We start from the raw sequence: 21,222 nt of genomic DNA on the forward strand, positions 1-21,222 counted from the left end.
AAAATGAAAGGTCAACTAGACTGGAAATGGGGGGGAGTAAGAGCAGACAAGAGTAATAATAATAATAATAATAATAATGTGAAAACCATTTGAAACCTGATCACTCTGGCTAATAAGCTAATATTACCAGGGTACGTTTAAGGTGAGAACAAACTGGAGATAACAATTAAAGTAACGAAATATTTTACTATTTCTGGATATGTAGTTTCCTAATAAAATGTAATCATTTGATTAATCAATTTAACTACCCTCTCCTCTCAGGATATGTTTCCTATCCTAAAAAGAAATACTTATCCTACAGGGTATACACATTGATTTGTTTCCACTAAACCTTTATGTTCGCTTAACTTAATGAATCTAAACTCTAAAACATTGATTGTAACTCAGAGCCTTTTAAAATCATTCTTTTGAATAGTCCCTAGCGGTGGTGTGAGTAAATACTGCTTAGAAGTTCTATACTAGAATGAAACATCTGTCTATTGTACGAAAGTTTTCCTTAGCTAATTAATTGATGTTTGTCTACAAAATATCCCGCGAGATTGGTAGGTCCTGGGTTCAAATCTCGCGAGTACGGGATCGTGGATGTGAACTGCTGAGGACTCCTATAATAGGACGAAACGTACGTCCATTGCTTTCAGGTTTTCCATGGTTGTCTAGCTTCAATTGACTCATGATTTCAACTATGAAAATTAAAATTGCTCATTTCAGTTATAAAGTGAATAAACAGTAGGATACGTGATATATTTCATATATGCAACAATATATTATAAAGGCAGTCCAAGAATATGCTAATTTAGTGATTGGATATTATGAAAATTTCATGTATATAACAAAATAAAGTATCACTAATTACTACATACTATAGTATTAACTTATATTCCTCCTAACTACATTATTTTTTTCTGTCGAAATATACTTTACTGAATTATTGTCTGCATGCTCATGCATCTTTTTGGATTGCACTCATTCTTCTGAATGTATCTATATATTTCTCCACGTTATCTATCGGAACAACATGAAATTCATTTAAGGTACATGAAATCAAACATAAATAATAAGTAATTTATAAAAAAAAGTCACATACTCTCATTTAAATCAGAGTCTAAGATAGATATATCCGGTGATGGTAGAGGTGAATATGGATTGCCTGGCCAAAATCCATTTATTATTAATGTTTTCATATTATTCTCAGACGAGTCGTTATGAACTGATTCTTTTCTATTGATGGTGCTATTATTCTCATTGTAATTGGTTTTATGTGTAATTGTGTTAACTACTTGTTTATTGTTAGTAGTATCAGTATTATTAATAATTTCATTAGTAATTACTGAGTTCCGTCTACTAGAATCTTCACATATAAAACGTACTTCTTTAAAATCTTTATTACTTTCATACATTGATGATTGAAATCTTGATGAAAATAAAAGTGGACTCTTTGATAAATCATTGGAAGACTCAAAATCACTTGATTTTGAAGTTACTGTATTCACATTTATGGATGATGAGAATGTTCTACAAAATAAAAGTAGATCAAATGTATGAAAAATACATTTATTATACTATCAAGTAATACATGAAAAATTTACAATTCGCAAGTAACCAATTAAATAGCAAAGGTATTTTTCATTATTGAAGAAGGATATAGTAAACTCAAACATGTTCGTTGGCAGCTTTTAGTTTTAGCGATTTCTATTTTATTACCAAGATATTGAATTCTATGATCTCAGGAAACGTGTCAACGACACTATTACAATTTTGACCAATTTATGTGTATCTATGTATTATATTAATTTATATTATGTAACTATTCAAAGAGAAATTATAACATGTAATGTTGTAGTGAACGAGAACACAACTGAGGACAATCGAATGTATTTCAACACAAGAATACAGAACATCTTAGTAAAATCTTAGAACCATACAGTAAATACGTCATTTGCAAAATATCAATCAATTGTCTCAAACATGACTGTTCCTTCTTTTCCATATCAATCACTCTCTATTCTCATTCTCTCCTTTCGTTGATCTCCATAACGTTCTACCGCCAGGTATTTCACTTTCGATTGATGATATATACTACTTATATCTATCAACATCAGTAGCACATATCACATTGTGTACTCATAGGTTTAAAGTATATAACATTCATTAAATTAGCTCGTATTCATTTTCAAGGATTATGTTATAGGTATTGACAAAAGATTTTATTACAAAAACACCTCGAGGTATAAAAACCCATTACTGTATTCATTTGGTGTGATAATCATAAAAATTTCATTTTACTATAAATGTTTGTGGAAAATAATCTTTTAAATCATTTCTCAAAGATCTATGATCAATGTATGCCAATAAAATGATTGATATTCAGTTACTTGGCTTGAATATCGATATGAACATGGTTACATTTTATCTTGCCAACTGATCATTTGAACCCTCAAATAATATAGGCGGTTGATATCTTTAGTGTCTGGACAAAATGTTGATATGCTACTAGTGACATGGTTATTTGTTGTGATTATGAAAAAGATGATACTTCTTAGTTTGATCAAGATTAGGTATATTGAGACTCTAGTAGTTTTATCAGTTAAATTCATGAGTCGATGTAGGCTAGACCACCATTGAAGACTTGGAAGCAGTAGATAGCTGTTTCTTCTCAGTGTGGGACTCTTCAGCAGTGCTCATCCACTATACGCACGCCGGACTAGAAACTCAGGACCTTCGATTTGAGAGCGAACGCTTAACCTCTGGATCACTGATCCGACATCCAACGGTGTTAATGTCTAACTATTAAGATTACTACAATCTCCTCAAATCCCATTCTGATCATAATCATGTGCTCACTAGTGACTAGCTTCAAAATTACTTCATGGAGTTCTAATGAAAAGCCGTGACCAATGGAGTCCGATCCGTGTTGAGTAGAGACAGGTATCTCCCTCAGACAATAGATGAATGATTGTGCAGCTATTCATGGACCGAATGAAGTTAGATATTACACCGTTGGATGCCGGCCAACTCAATGGTTTAGTGGTTAGGCGCTCTAGCGCTGGTTGGTCCTGGGTTTGAATCTCGCGAGTCGGCATCGTGGATGCGCACTGCTGAGAAGTCCCACGGTAGGACGAAACGGCCGTCTAGTGCTTCCAGGTTTTTTATGTTGGTGTAGTTTCAATTGACTCATGATTTCAACTATATAAAATTACTAAAATCTCCACAAAACTTCCTTCTGATAATATAATTTGTGCTTGTAAAATTTCATCCAAAAATTTCAATAAAATTTATATACTACTAATAAGTAACATTGTGATAGAGTAGAAAGTATTCTAAAGGCTATAATAAATATAGCACTCGTATTGTTTTGACATTTTCAACAAAACTGAAAAGTTACAATACATATGTGTCACAAAATTACTGGAAAAAAGCCAAGATGGAACCTAAAAAGAAGCCCAAACTAACGTTACTACTTCCCAATGGTAATTTTTTTTCTTTTCAGAAAACGTATTCCTTTATCTAATACAAAGTTGTTAAATATCACTGTATTGATAGAAGAAAGTAGATTATATAAACTAAGTATTTTTTCTCTATTTTTCTCGGTTTTTGTTTCCGTAAAACACAATATCAATGAATGAAATCAGATCAATTTAATGGAAAAAAAGAAAATACAAAAATATAATTTATTTTTTAAACTTTAACTTATTTCAGTAATTCATCTCTGGGTAAACCTATTCAATTCTATAATACATTCTTCTTGGCATGAAACAAACATAATCCGACTAAGATGATAAACACAGTAATACTAGTAATAATAATGCTAATACTAAATATGTGTTACTATGCCGCTTGACATTTAATAAATCAAATACTGTTTAGTAAACACAATCATTATCGATTATTGTGAATACTGTTTAATTAAGGAATGTGTAAAAAAAATTATTTTTTTTTATTTTATTAAATTTTTATTTGTATTTGTAAACAATTTTCGAAAAAGAAAATGAAAAAAAATATAAAAGAAGCATTTTCTTTAAATGAGTTCATGTTTACAATTTGCTCTTAATATTAAAAAAAATTACATGATTATAAATGTATTACATAATATTCTATTTTCATTTCAATTTCTATATATATAAATATATAATATATATTTTCATAGTTGAAATCATGAGTCAATTGAAGCTAGACCATCATGGAAAACCTGGAAGCACTGGACAGCTGTTCCGTCATATTCAGTACGTATCCACTGAAATCTCCACAAAACTACTTCTGATAATAATAAAAATATGCTCACTAGTGACTGACTTCTAGAGATATTTCCTTGAGTTCTAGTGAGAAATTGTGGACGGTCACTTAACTTTGGGGATTGGTTGAAGTTAGACAATAACAGCTTTGGATACCGGCTCAATGGTCTATCGGTTAAGTGCTCGCACGCAAGACTGGTAGGTACTGGGTTGGAATCTTGGGAGGCGGGATAATGGATGCTCACTACTGAGCAGTTCCACAGTAGGACGAAACGACCTTCCAGTGCTTCCAGGTTTTCCATGGTGGTCTAGTTCCAATCGACTCATGATTTCAACTATGAAAATACTAAATTCTCTACAAAACCCCTTCTGATATATATTTAGATTAGAAAAAAAATTGATACCGAAATAAAGAATAAACAAATAGGACGAAGCAACCATCCTGTGCTTCTGGCTTTTCCATAGTGGTCTAGATTCAGTTGACTCATGAACTCGACTATTAAAATTGCTATTATATCTACAAAAATCCCTTCTAATATAACTGACGTTAGGCTTATATTTTATCGTCGTTTGAATGATCGATGAAATTGGCAACTTCTGCTTTAAAAACTTGTATTCATGATTGTTTTTTGTATTGTACTAAGAAAATAACCATATACTTCTGACTACATGTTTCATCTGAATATCAGTTTATTATTTGATTTTTATGAATTCATATAGTCAATTCTTTAACGAATAACTTTCTATTTATCATCAAAACATATAAAACTATAAATTCGCTTGTAATTGTTTGCTTGTATATTCGCATTGATGTATAGGACTACAACTGGTCAGTCTCTTATTGGCATATGTGCATCCTGTGCGGACTGCCTCGATATTGTCTGAAGTGATAAGCTTAATAAACAAAGATGGATAGTGGTTGGCAGTTGAGTCCAAGATATAAGATTCGTCCTATTTGGGACTTTTCAGCTGGATGTACCTGCATTAGTAGGCTGATTTTCATTACCGGATTCTAACCTAGTACTATCGTTTCAGGCACTCAACGAGATATTCACTTATCTACTGAATCCAGATAGACACTAACATGTGCGACAAACAAGAGTTTTAATTCATTTCGAAAAACATTGAATTATCCCGTTGTTGGATAGCATTTCTATTGGATGGTTGTGGTTTTGAATCCGAATGTGAACATCAACTCTGAGATGCAGGTACATCCATCTGATGGGTCCAAAATAGGAAGAAACACGCGTTCTGGATCCCACTACTAGTCACTTTATATCTTTGCTTATGGGCTAATCTTTCAAACTTTCATCATGTTCCTGGTCAATATACATAGCATGAATTTCTCATTCAGAGTATCAGATCTTCAGGAAATAGATGTATTTTCCAAACTTGTTCACAGTATATTCATCAATAACATTTATATTAAGTAATTATGATAAGTGATAAATTCCATTTATAAAATGTATGTTTACATAATTCACTATTATTCAGTTATCATTATTTGTGTAGTGACTCCCATAAACAAAATGGAAATATACACAGTGTGAAATCTAAATAACTGAACTATCTATCTAACAGGGATGGATAACTCATATAAATCCCGTGTGCCCCATTGAATTGTTCATAGAAATAGTAAAACACTTGAAATGTATCTGTCACTTTGGTCACCATCTCATATTCATCTACAGTAGATAGACTGGAGCAAATTCCCTCTGAGTTGTTTTTATTTTCTAAAACAATATGTGTCACATATTAATGATAGACATGTTAATGAATCTATAGTAGGTTATAGTATTATGTCCCCTTCTGCTTATCATTTGTCTGAACAAACTGAAGACTATAATTAGTCTGTATCTTTAGTTAAAAGGTGCCGATTAGTTATAAAAGTGACTTAATCCGTTGGAGTATGTAGCATTTCATGTTTATTTACAATGAACTAAGTGGACCGATTATTCACAACATTTTTGTGTTAGACAGATGATGATTTATGTAGATTACAATTGCTTGTTGTTCTTGTTCTTTCTCATCTTATATGGTGGACTCTCATGTGTATGATTTCTATCATGGTTTCATCATTTTTTTTCTGCATTTACGTATAGTTTAATTCAAAAATATTTTTTATTATTTTTCTATTTTGTTTTAGCCCAATTGTATCCCATGTGGAGACTATTTTGTTTTGATAAACGTTTGATGATTATCATGAATGAAATTGTGAAAAAAGGGATAGTAAAGTTTCACAATGAAACTCACAATATACGTGTATGGATTAACAATTATACTAATATAAATGAGACAATATAATATTCACCTAACACCAAAATGTTCACATGAATAGTCACTGCAATAAGTCATGGTGGTTATCATTGTATTTGAAGTGAACGGTACTAGGTTCGAGTCTCATCAACTCTGAACATCAACTCTGAGATCCGGGTACATCCAGTTGATTTGTCGAAAATAGGATGAAACGTCTGTCCTGGATTCCACTGACAGCCACTACCCTTCTCTATATAAAACTATACTCTATAACATGAACTAAAAATGATGTCATTTCATCCATAGACGAGTTCTTTGATCGTTATAATAGTCTTGTTATCATTCATCATGAATTCAGTGACATATTCCAGTGGAATTATCGGAGAATTCGTTTAGGCATAACTAACTTATTACCAATAAACATACAGATAACTTTTGTCTGTCTTTAAGAATAACCGAAAAATGTTTTGTTTTTTTAGGTCAATGTAAGCCTCCTTTCAGTTTTAATTAAAGTTAAATGATTTGTTGACAATATACTTCATGCTATTACGAGTTCACTTTATTCGGTAAACGGAACGAAGTTCAATGACACAGTGAGACGTTAGGGTATTCTAATCCATTATCCCCGGCCCCGCTACTTAGATCAAGAAGTTTTGATGAAACGTAGAGAATATGTTCTACAAGTACGCAAAGAAATACGAGGTCACTAAAATTTGTAGGAGAGTTCTGGGGATCTAACGTCCCCAACAGTTTAATTTTCTGAACTCACACTACAAATTAATATATAATACAAGAGTCTTTATTTATTAATAAATGGACTATTGGAATAAAATGCTATTGTGCTGTGTGCTACTGTGTATTACCATTTGAAAGTGAAATACATGGTGGCAGAGGGTTAACAAGATCGAAGGAAAGAGAACGAAGGCAGAGGGTGATTGGTGTAGAAACGAAGAAATAATAAAGTCTGAAATAATTGATTGACATTTTGCAAATGATGTATTTAGTGTATGGTTCTCAGATTTTACTCATTAATTCTGTAATTTTGTGTACAAATGCATTCAATTGTTCCCGCTTTCGTTCTCTCCCACTACCTTATTAGGCACCAAAAGTCTAAGATCAACAACTTCAATAATAACGTTTTGATAAAAATTACTTACAATCATAAAGGATCTAAATTTGGTTCCATTTACCTATGCTACAATAGAAATAACATATAAACTATTTAAACTTAATGGATCTTTAAAAATGTCATCTGAATTTAAACTACAACATACAGTTACTATAGTACCTCTCGATTCTACATTCAAACAAAACTTTATTTGAAATTGAACATACTATGTATTGATATATATATATATGTTCTAGAAAGCATACAACATTTCTTTGGTGTAAAATACAAATGGATTAGTTGAAGTTAGACATTAACACCGCTGGATGCCGGCTCAGTGGTCTATCGGTTAAGTGCTCTGGCGCGAGACTTGTAGGTCCTGAGTTTGGATCCTGCGAGGCGGGATCGTGGATGCGCACTCCTAAGGGGTCCCATAATAGAACGAGTTGGCCGTGCAGTGCTTTCAGGTTTTCCTTGTTAGTATAGCTTCAATTGACTCATGATCTTAACTATATAAAGTAAAATACAAGCTTAGTTACTAAAACGAATAGATGAAACAATTCACTACATCTATTCTTTTAAAGAAGATACACAATACTTTAAAGTCTATGCATATAAAAGATAATGTAGATGTTTAAGTGATAGTATATGGGAGATACAACCAAAACAAAGAAATAAACAATGACAAATTTAAGGTAAACAAGAAGCATTCAACATCGAGGCGCACCGGACAAGCTGTGAATCACATGTGGAGAAATTCAAACACATCACTTCTACTCGAAGTCTGTGCTGATGATGTCGTTCAGAAGGACAATGAAAACTTCACGATCAAACCATTTAGTTCAGAGAACAAAACTTCATCAAAATAGTAAATTTTTGTTTTGGTTCATAATTCATCTGTTTCTAATCAGTTTCTTTGTGAATATCATGTTATACTATGGAATATGATTTATTTTTTGGTTTTTATTGTCTTAAATAGTAACTCTCTTAAAAAAACAATCATAAATTACTATAACAGACATGAATAAGAATATGTTAACAACAATCTTTGTATTGTTTATCCCCCGTTTGAACAATAGATTAGGTAACAAAATAATCTATTTAATGTCATATGATCAGATTGTTTAAGGTTAATTGTAATTCTAATATTCTTACAAATAAATAGTGAAAGATGGGATCATTTATGTCTATGAAGTGAATCAAGTTAAAATGAATATTAAACAAGTATGGTGCAACAGATATCGTGTAATAGTATGATATTGGATTAAGGATATATATACATATAGACTTTGAATAATCAGCTGTTAGAAATGATCTTATTGACTAGCTGAACTACTATTGTAGTATATGTTACTTATGTTGACAGATGTGAGTAGTATGTAACATCAAACAGAAATGCAATGCTTGTTAAAGTAAGATTGATAAGATTGAACTGAAGAGTATAGAAAAGAAAATGGGATAAGAACAGAATTGGATGTAAAAGATAACCGAAAGATGTTGTTATATCCTAGTGAAAACACAAGTATGGGTTATTTCCGGGACCTATTAATGGACTATTATTCTATATATATTCCTATTGTATCACTGTCAAGATAATTGGTATATGTGCCTGGTCGAAAGGCCAATGGTCCGAAGCTACCATCTGAGGGATAAAGACAGAACGCCTCTAACTCTGAATCCCGTCCAAAATTGCAACGGTACATTCTGTATCCGACACGTGGCTGGGGAAGCTTACGTATTTCCATTGGTGGATATAACAGATGTGTAAATGACATATTTGATGTATGGTTTTCACATTCTATTTCAGCCTTTTTTGATTGTATACTAAACAATAAATTGGTTTCCAACCCCCTCTCACCTGAATTGTCATTCACTACACTATGACAGTTGAAAGTAGCACTAATAATGGAAATAATATTAGTTGATAAGACAACATTCAAAGGAGAGTACTGTTAAACTAGACTTTCTCTTTACTGTTCAGTGGCTAAAATGAAATGTAAGCGAGACTAGATATTAGGATTATTATACTGAATTTTTTTGACGCCAACAATGAGCTTTTACTTTCTCCTAAGCTTTCATGATGAAGTTATTTTATGATAAAGCTTCCTTTATTACTTTTATAAACAGTTGTTTACGCAAAATACTCAACATTCACTGGCTGGATACTATCAGCAACAACGTTTTATGGGAGAGGACAAACCAGCTTCCAATTAGAGAGGAAATTAGGAAGCGGATAGGAGATACATTGCGGAAATCATCAAATTGCATCACGAAGCAAGCCGTAACTGGGAATCCGGAAAAAAAGAGGAAAACAGGAAGGCCAAAGAACACATTACGTCGGGAAATAGAAGCAGATATGAAGTGGATGAATAAAAACTGGGAAGAACTGGAAAGGATTGCCCAGGACAGGGTTGGATGGAGAATGCTTGTGTGCTGCATATGCTCCCCCGCGAGGTGTAACAGGCGTAAGTAGATAAGTAAGTAAGTAAGTAAGTAAGTAAGTTCCTTTATTAATATTGGATTATGTTCTAAAGTATTTAGGCAGATCATCGCTCGGATTATCCATTAATTTTATATCATTACATAATTACAAGTTATGTTCGTGTACATTTACAACTCTGTGGATAGGCTCCAACTTATACATGATCTTAATAAAGAGGAACTTGATAATTTAACCTCTATTTTTTTCAACAAACAGTCATTTCATGTAAAGAAAAATTCCATTTTAACCTTCATTCAAACCTTCGTGTTAGTATACTAACGGCTGTATGAATGGATATTTGTTCGACACCTAGATGACTGAGAGTTAATTTCATTATCGTTTTATCAAGAACCTCAATATAATGAGAAGATTCGAACAAACATTACTAAGTGAATTTAAACTTCACCCCATTGCACAAGCAAATAGCTATCAGGACTCAGTAGCTGAGTAGATAACGCGATGACATTTGAAGCGAAAGTTACTGGATTCGAGTCCCAGAGTGAACATCAACTCTTAGATGCAGGTACATCCAACTGACGAGTTCCGAAGAGGACGAAACTTGCGTTCTGTATTCTATTGCTAACCACTATCCATCTTTGCTTATAAAATCACTTTATTTTGTTTAGTTTTAATGTAATCAAAAATGATATAGATATTTTTGAATGAAACCCTTATTTTGGCATCGCATTATTATTTCATTTGTTTGAGGTATTGTCTGTAAACATCTTTGAAATTTCTGTATAATTCTCCCTAACTTTTTTCCATCACTATGTAGATAAATGTCAAATTATGTTTTTTTTACCATTGGTCAAATTATCACTTCTTCCGTTAGTGTTTTGTCATCGAGGAAATTACGTAATACATATCCATATACGTATACATATATATTGTCTGAGAAAAACAATCCTAGTTACTATCACCTACTATTTTGATAACACGTACAATGTTCTACTCCTTTGACATATTTTATAATGAAACATTTGAATTCCTTTTGTATTCGATAAAAATAACCCTTTTCAATTTTCTTTTTTTTTGAAAAGGAAAACATAACATGACTTTTAAAACGAGTCTACGGAAAAGAAAAATAATATTTTCTCTAATGATTATTATAGGCTTTTAGTAACTATGTATTATAATTACATGGATATTTCAGTAGATAATAAGTAGTATAACGTTTCGCATTATGACGGTTTTCTATACATATATCTGTTAAGTCGGCTTACAGTAAACACTATCAGAGCCTCCAGAGGTTCATAAAGAGCCCCAACCAATCAGCGATTAATTAGAAGCTATGCTACTAAAATAACGAGATCCTGATTGGCTGTTTAACACACTGCTACTATGGAAACTCAAGGTCTCTTAATTACTATAAAACCCCTGTATTTTCTGTACATGAATGAACCCTGTAGTAAAGTGCTTCTGTCATGCTCGTGTCTTTCCTCTGGTCTTCAAGTCGCTGAATAGTTCTAGCTCGAGGGTACGGAACTAGCTTGGGGAAGCAAATATAGCGTTCACAATCGGTCAGACGTAACAATATCCATTTATCACATATAAATATCAATTTCGTTTTGTTTGTCGTTGGGGAAAAAGTTTATATATCTGTTTAGAATTTATTAATTGATAGGTAAAATATCGATGATTTTTTGGATTTGAGATTCTATTTTTAAGTTTAAACAGATTTGGTTAATTTAATAGTTGAATTCATAAGTCATTTAAAGCTAGACCGCCATGGAAAACCAGGAACTACTGGACAGCTGTCCCGTCCTAGTGTGAGACTACACAACAGTGCACATCCTCGATCCAGAACGCGAGATCCGAACCCAGGACCTATCGATCTCGTGTCCGAGTGCTTAACCTGTAGACCATTGACCTAGCCTGCAACGGAGCTAATGTCTAACTCTAACCGATCGACGAGGTGTAGCGTTCGAACTCGAGATCGATTGGTTCTGGGTTCGAATCCAGTGAGCGGGATCGTGAGTGTACACTGCTGAGTAGTCCAACACTATAACGAAACGGCCGTCTAGTGCTCACAGGTTTTCCATGGTGATTAGGCTTTAATTGATTAATGATTTCAAACGCCTGCTGATAATAATTTGATTAAGTTTGATAAAAGCTTCTTAAAATGAAATATAAGTTTTAATTTATACGAATATTCGTAAAGATTATAACGAATAGTGTCGAGTATAGAGAAGTCATTATATATGAAAATTATATTTGAAATAATCTCAGAGATTGAAATTTAAATAAATCATTCCAACGTTTCGTCCAGTTAACTTGCCTGAACTTCTTCAGGATAATAATCAAAATCAAAATAATTCACAGTTTATAAGGATTATTCACTAAATTGTTACTTTTAGTTTGAATTTATACTGTTAAGAGAAACGTGAACCTATTTTATTTGACATCCTTATACTGAGTAATGACTTGATTCCAAACTGACGTTTTACATTCCAGCGAAATACCTTGATTACGATCATCAAGGAAATCCATCGATGCATTCAAAAGAATGAGGACTTTTCAAAGATGAAAGTCTTCTTTTCAATTATATCATTTTCTTAAATTGTACAATTGATTTATTAGTACTTTTTACCATCAGTAGTAGTAAACTGTTGGAGTGGTAGAAATTCATCAAAGATAGTCAAAATTATTTACGTACTATTCAAGCATTCAAGTGGTGTAGATGACCAAATATAAGAATTTTCTATAAATATGATTATACAGATGAAGAAAAGATATCATCGAAAAGAAGATTTTCTTCATTGAAACAAACTGTAATTGATCAAGCTGAACTATATTAACATTGAGACAATCATTTACCACCGGAATCAAATGATGTTCGTACAACATCTTCGATCGATTTTTTGAAAATATTGATTAGAAAATCAAGTAATTTACATGAAGAGAGGACTTTCCAATCTTAGAATACTTCAAGTTCAGTCAATTGTAAGATCGTTGACGAATAGTTCTTAAGAAGCTGATCGTGGAAAAAAGACATTTGTCTATGTTATCGTGGTTTTAATGATCATTTATCTAAAGCTAGTTTGTAAAGTATCTAAAGTGTTCAGTTAGAATATTTAAAAACAAACGTCACAAATTTTCATAAATCTATAGAAAACGTTTTTGAAATAGACGGTGAACGTAAGTACGAAACAAAAACGATTAACTTTGATCACTATAGGGTTGTGGAGATTATTGAGTTTAAATTGATATCATAAATGGATGAGTATTAGACTACCATTGGAAACCTGTACACTGAACTGTTAAGTCGTTCTAGTATGGGACTCTTCAGCAGTGCTCATCCTCGATCCAGCACGCGAGACTAGAGCCCAGAAGTTTCGGTTTCGCGGGCGAACGCTTAACCTCCAGACCATTTAGCCGGCATCCGATAATGTTAATGTCTAACTTCAACCAATTAAATTTGAGTTAAATTTGGTATCATTACTAAGGTTTGACTTGATAACTTCAACTATATTGAGTATTGGGTATATTACTATAAATACAATAATATAATTGCAATATTACAATCAGTGAAAAACTAGATTTTCTGACGTTTCGTAACTCAGTGTTAGCCACTTCTTCAGAAAATAAATATATTTACACATATAATCACTGATTTATGAAAATGAGTTATTTGGTCAATAATTCATTAAATCATATACTGTCATTGAATTTCTGTAGTAAAAAAACTAACGAATTAAGCCTAAAGAACACATTTGTTTAGCTCAAAAACTCCAAATGTAACTATACTTTAACCTTTTAAGTATTTATTGTTCAGAAGAAATATGGGTCAGATAGGGTGGGAGAGATGTAATAGTGCAATTACAATTCGATCAAGCTTTCTAGGGTAACCCTTCTCTCTCAGAGCATTATGCAAGGTGTTTGGCTCATCTTCAACTTTTTACGTGTATATATATTGTTCAAATAAAAGTTTTACTCATTTGGTTTTAACATTTACACTATACAATTCAAGTTATTAATAGCGTGTAGTACACCATAAGATCGTTTCATAATAACTGACTAAAACAGACTTATGTATTTGTCAACTATGTTTTCTTTATAGTATAACACACTGTGTACTATTAAGCAACACTCAAATTTTCTGATAAAGTGACATATTAGCAAACAAACAAAAAAAAATTGAATACTGAAACTAAATAACCTACTGAATTCGGATAGTGAATGATCTACTATATATATATATATACACTAATTTACAACCAAGTAGTTATAGATATCAAGCTTGTCTAGTGATTCGAGATGATTTCATTCAATTACTAAAACTGTAAGTTAATCCAATTAACTCATGGTCATATGACGTATGTTTTGATGAATGTTTTTTTCTTCTTGACCACAAAACCATAATCCATATATGGCAACTTGACCGATAGAAATCTATTAGTGTTAAAGACTAGACAGATATAACTGAGTTCTATCTAAGAAATTAATTTCTGTAGATATCTCTATTCTACAAATCATAGTATCTTTAATATATAGAATTATTTAAGTTTGAATTTCAAAAATTGTCGTTAGGTCCTTCAAAGATTAAAATCAATGATAGGTTGACGAAAACGAATATCCAGAATATGCCCCTAAGTGCCTTGGTACGGCCTAGAAAGGGTAGAGTCAGCTCTCTCTCTCTCGAAATGCTCTCACATGGCCACGCGTATAAAGCCTGTGCCAGGGAAGTCCTACTCACTGCCTTCTCGCACCACGGGTGTTCTTTACGAAATTGAGAGGACAAAAAGTGAATGTCTGGCGCTTTAACCGGGTTGGTGGACACAGAAAGTCCACCTAGGGGATTTGGAGAACTCTGATACCAAACCAATGGTGTACATGGGCTTCAGTATCCTGAGGGAAGAAATGGCGTATGAATCAATCGTTGGTCACCGGCTAAACATGGGACTGCATCTCTTTACGATACTCCACTGTCTTGTGGATCAGATCTTTAGGTCAAAGGCTCCGGGTATGGCTCCTTAAGATTACCACCTGTCTCGGTTTGGGCACCCGGACAGTATCACAGCCCTCACACAAATAAAATGAGATTTGTGCGGCACATATTTATCTGGTGCTTCCTTGTACCAACATTTATGTGTTTAAATAAATAAATAAATAAATACAACGTTATATTTTTTAAATGATAAATATATAAACATCGGATAGTTTTCATAATACTATTGATCAATTCATTCTTCACTAGATAATTAACCATAATAATATCCATATATGTTTCTATGTCAAATGATTCAACTATATATGGATAGAAACTAAAAAAATAGGTATAAATTCTTTTTTATAGTATATTATTGGGTCAAATATGATTATGTCAATGTATACTTTGAAGATTTATGTATATCAAGTTTCCGAATTTTACACACATGCACACACACACAAATACCTCATCAGAACACAGTTATCTAATCGATGGGGTATATATCAATATCTAGATAATAATAATATGTATACATTCAAGGTATTCTATACACATCCCCATCTTCTTTTGCGTGTGTGTGTGTGTGTAGAAATGAAAAACCGAATGGTTATATGAATAATGGAAAAATAGAGGAAATTATTATTTTTTTTTCGCTTAAAAACAGCATGATTACTTATTTTCACTTAGATACTATTATTATCATTATTATCCTATATATGTATATAACTTTCGTTCCATCTACTTTTTTTAGTTTCATAGTTAAAACTGAATAAAAATAGGATCTAGCGTGTTCGTACTTTTTTTGTTTGTTTTTTTCGAAATTAAAAGTGTTATTGTGTTGCCATCATTGATTTTCTTAAGAAAATCTTTACATCCCCTTCCTCTTTTGGCTTTTTTTTCAATATTTCATGTTCATCAGGAAAACTATTCATTTGTACATGTAAATGACATGGATTTTGAAATTACTTTTTCTTAAATGAAACATGGATGCGCACTGCTGAGGAGTCCCACAATGGGACGAAACGGACGTCAAGCAGTGCTTTCAGGTTTCCCTGGTGGTCTAGCTTCAATTGACTCACTCTTTCAACTATGAAAATACTAAACCTCCACAAAACCCCTTCTGAATCATGATTATCAATTATTTAAAGTCATCACCAAATCAATCTCAAATGAACACTATTATTTACTATTGAGAAATAGTGCATGAAATCTATTTGATTTCTTAAATAAACAATACCATAATATTAAGTAACCATTTTGGAAAGCTAAAAGAATCACGATTATAATCTTGTGAATTGTGGTTTAAAGGTTTCTAGGTTATGCATTTGCGCGTGAGATTGAAGGTTACGAGTTCGATTCTCATCTGTGGAGTGATGAATCAGCATTGTAGGGAAGTATAGAACTAGGACAAAATGGCCATCTAGTGATTCAAGTTTATCAATCATGGTCCAACAACGAACGATGGCGAGACTATAATTTATGGACGACCTTTGAATTAATCTCGAGTGACTTTGAGAAATTAGCTAATCAGGTAACAGTTAGTATAGAGTAAAAATATATTATTCGACATCAAAGAATTAGAGTGGATACACTTCTTTTACATGGTCCAAAACCTTGTCAAAGTTCGAAAAAGATTCAAAGGTTCTTAAAACATAATGCATACGGTGGAGGAGCTCATCCATATGACTCCATAATAATCGGTCTCCGGAGACAGGATAAGGTCACAAAAACTTATTCAGCCTGGACCACATACTTTCAACATTGTTTGTGTGCACTCCGGTTGTGTAAGCTTGTTATTTTTATTACGCAGATATCCCTACAATACTCATACCATTGAACATCCGAAGCTTCAGTAACATCTGCGAATATTACAGCCAATGTTACTGGTGTTTTTATTCAGTTTAGAACCAATAAACGATATATTATGGAATAATTTCGACAAGACTTTCTCACTCTAAGGCCAAAGATTATCATGCATATGAAACTTAATTCATCTTAAGAGAACCGCTTCACTAGAATAAATACGAACTTAAATTGATCTTTAAAGCAATTAGTCCCTTTGATAAATTTCGATAGTGTAATAAGAAGACGAAGATTATCAGAACTATGTGATAGTATATTAGCGCAATACATTTCGAACAATCTGATCACACATATACTTGTTAAGAACATTTATATATAAAAATAAAAAGTCAACTAGATTGGGAATGGAGGGGGAGAGTAAGAGTGGACAAGGATAATAATGATAAAAATTATGTGAAAACAATTTGACACCTAATCACTCTAGCTATTAAGCTAATATTACCAGGGTAGGTTTAAGGAGAGAACAAACTATTTTTGAATGCACAAAGGAGACTCGAATTTTCGTATGGCTAGCGCTTCAATAAACCTCAGTATACGCCCTTTTACACTTTTAAACAACACAACAAAAGCCGAGTTAAGATCAATCCTATGACCTATTTCAATTATGTGTTTGGCAACAGAGGATGATGGATGTTTATCCTCTACTCTTATTGGGTCATTTGATACTATTTGTTTCTGAAACCATTTTGGTACATGTTCACCACCCTAATTTTCAGATCACAATTACTTCTCAGATTGTTCGAAATGTATTGCGCTAATAATTCATCACACAGTTCTGATAATCTCCAATCTTCTTATTACTTTAAATTGATCTGCCAATTTTCTAATAACTTTTTTTAACTAAATTTAAGATAAAAATAGACTGTCATTTGTTGAAATTCCAAATAATATTGGTATTTCGTCTAAGTATCCACATAGCTTAACATTTGTTCATTGTATGTTTATGAAAGTCAAATACATTGAATGGATAATATAAGTTGCTTCAAAGTGTTCATACGATCACATGAAGCCCTAAAGGATAAAATATTTGGTTATACATTTGACTTGTCCAAAGGAATACGTTCATTTGTGTTTCCTTTTTTCTTGTGTACATTCATTTACCAATGATGTTTTTTAATACCGAAAAATGTTCCATTAGAAACGCCTACCTAGTGATGTAAAAAAGAAGTACTTGTTTTTTTAAACCGATCATATGCATAGTTGCTAGACTACTTAAATTGTTTCTTTCTTTCTTTTTCTTCAAAAAAAAAACACCCTTAGTAACTATTTAGTTAACGTTTGTTTTGTTTTGGTTTTTTTTATTCAAATATCAAACAGCTGTTTCTAAATATTGTCAAAATAAGAATTACATAATTCACGTGAAATTCAATATACATTAATTAAAAGAAACAGTTACAATGGAATCATAACAATATTGAAAAGTAATATGTTAAATATCCATGGAGATAATAAATCATCTTCAGTATTCTATGAAATTGAACTAATATTTATTCTTTTTATGAGTTAACAGAATTGATTGACATTGATAATTAAGTAAAGAGTTTGCTTGATTCATAGAATAACACTTTAATCTCCAATGTTATCAATATATCTAACTTATACCTGTTACCACACCTGGTGGAGCATAAGCAACCTAACAGCACTCTTCATTCAACTCTGTCCTGGGCGATCCTCTCCAATTCTTTCCAGTTGATATTCATCCCTTTCATGTCTACTTCTAATTCTCTATGTAGTGTGTTCTTCGGTTTTCCGCTTTTCCGTTTCACTACAGGATTCCATATTAGTGCTTGCCTCGTGATGCAGTTTGATGATTTCCGTAATGTATGTCCTATCTACCTCCAATATCTTTTCCTAATTTCCTTTCCAATTAGAAGCTGGTTTGTTCTCTCCCACACTAAGCTGTTGCTGATGGTATCTGGCCAACGGATATTGATTATCTTCATTAGACGACTGTTTATAAATACCTGTACCTTTTTGATGATGGTTGTAGTATTTCTCCACGTTTCAGTTCCGTTCAGTAGATCTGTGTTGACGTTCGTATTGAAGATTGTTACTTTGATATTGTTTGACAGCTTTTTTGAGTTGCATATGTTCCTCAACTGTATGAATGCGTCCATTGCTTTGACAATCCTTGACTTTACATCTACATCAGAACCTCCTTGTTCATCGATGATGCTGCTGTCCAGGTACATGAAAGATTCCACATCTTCCCGAGTTTCTTCATTAAGCGTGATTACATTGGTGCTTTCTGTTCTGTACTTGAGGATCTTGCTTTCTCCTTTGTATATATATATATATATATATATATATATATATATAATTACTATTATTATTAACAGTATTTCATTTAGAAACTGCTGACCACTAAATAATAGTAAATTAATTAGATTATTTATTCATATCTAAATTGAAAAATAGTAATTAATATTGATTTTAGTACCTCCCCCCAGAAAAAATGGAAATCTAAATAATCACTAAGGCCTACACATTATTCTTTCTTCATATCCATAATCAATATAACGAGTATGTAACTATCACTATCTTTTTGTCTTGGTATATTATGTAATAACTAAGTGATTGGTTTCAGTTCTACTAAAAGTTTTTTGTATTATTTTAACACGTTTTATGTGAAATCTTTTTTTGTTTGTCTAGAAAATTTTATTTCTTTTGCAAATTTTATTGATGTTGGAGGTAATGAGGGAAAAAAGAAGAAACTCTATACAGTACACATTGTACACATATAAAATATTAAAATAGGACGAAACGCGCGTCCTGCATTCCACTGCTAGCCACTATTCATATTTGCTTACCATGCTTGTGAATTAAGGCTATATTGAGACAATACGCACAGTATGCACATATGCCAATTAGAGACTGACCAGTTGCAGTCCTAACGTATCGATGGGAAGATTCAAACAAATAATACTAAGTGAATTTAAAATATTGTTTTGTGAATGAATCACGGGGAATTTATTTTAACATTTGAGGTGATTTAATTAGTATTTAGAGAAGAATATATTAGTGTCATGAACGAGGACAGAAGTAAGGACAATCGAATGTATTTGAATACAAAATTATACAACCGATGAGTAAAATCTGAGAACTATACAGTAAATACTTCATTTGCAAAATGCCAATCAACTGTCTCAAGCTTGATTGTTCTTTGGTTTCCACATCAATCATTCTTTATTCTCATTCTCTTTTCTTTGATCTTCTTAACCTTTTACCACCAGACAATTCACTTTCGATTGATGCTACATACTACTTATATCTGTCGACATCAGTAGCCCACACCAATATTAACATTGATCTAACTTATATCTGTCATATAGATTCACTTATATATATATGAAGTTTTAATGCTTAAAATAATAACTTTTAAGGAAATGAAAGATGTTCAGTAGGAATAAATTTCCATAAGATAGAATTTTATCAAAGTTGTTGTAAATACTTGAGTTTCGACTTCTTTCTTCTAATATTTTTTATTTCTTATGAAGTACCAGATGCACTATGCTCGTTTCTTTATTGAATCCGTCATGTCAGAAATAATTTCCAGATTGCTTTCTTCAATTGTGTAGGATTTCGTGAGATCAGGCAGAAGTGATATGAAATCTGTGAGTTGTATAATCTCCAACTCTCTCTAATTAACTTATCTATTAGTTCATCTATATTGCTGGTAAAACCAGTGAGATTATATTCACCCACTGAAACAGCGACTAATGTGCAACAACTTAGACCCTGATGTTTATTGGTCCTTGGGTTCCTTCTAGCCTAGTGTCTAATCAGGAGATGAATATAAAGAGCAGATCAGTTCTGTATTGTACTAAATATAATTCTGACTCAAAACTTATTCAATAATATTGGCTGATATGTTTGACTATACAGCAATAGACTTAGAAAATTACAATATATACATAACTTAGTGACATTAGACCAATGTAACAAGGGAGTAATTGATAAGTTGACAACAATCTATTTATCGAAAAATGCATAGAAATAAGTGAATATAAAAATCCAATTATTTAAGTGTCTGAAGATTATACAATAAAAAATCTAAAAAATAATCAATCATATGATAATCGCGGAAGCTATACTTTTGTATTATTTGTCTGATCCATATCAGACACCTTTCCACTGATTTTCTTATTCTTTTAAAATGCATGTTTATCGCCATAATCAATTTTGCGAAGACAGTCCGTATATCTGATGGGTTTATTATTTAAAAACCCATAAATGGTTAAATTCACTTGATGTTGTTTGCATGTATCTTCCCATTGTTGTTTAAGACTGCAATTAATCAGTCTCTTATTTGCATGTGTGCATACTGTGTGTATTGCCTCGATATTACCTTAAT

The 21,222-nt window shown here is 32.2% G+C and overlaps 1 protein-coding gene across 1 annotated transcript in view; it reads right to left on the bottom strand.

Annotated features, from left to right (window-relative positions):
• Positions 1–1,076: 1,076 nt before the first annotated feature.
• The window catches only part of Smp_166770 (hypothetical protein), a gene marked incomplete at both ends in the record, with an annotated part of 42,727 nt that continues 22,581 nt past the window's right edge, over positions 1,077–21,222 (bottom strand). Inside the window, one exon of the mRNA XM_018798868.1 lies at positions 1,077–1,512. Within this exon, the coding sequence (XP_018650714.1) occupies positions 1,077–1,512 (436 nt within the window). The remainder of the gene's footprint in view (positions 1,513–21,222) is intronic.

Source organism: Schistosoma mansoni, chromosome 3 (assembly GCF_000237925.1).
Source record: "Schistosoma mansoni strain Puerto Rico chromosome 3, complete genome".
Taxonomy (NCBI): domain Eukaryota; kingdom Metazoa; phylum Platyhelminthes; class Trematoda; order Strigeidida; family Schistosomatidae; genus Schistosoma; species Schistosoma mansoni.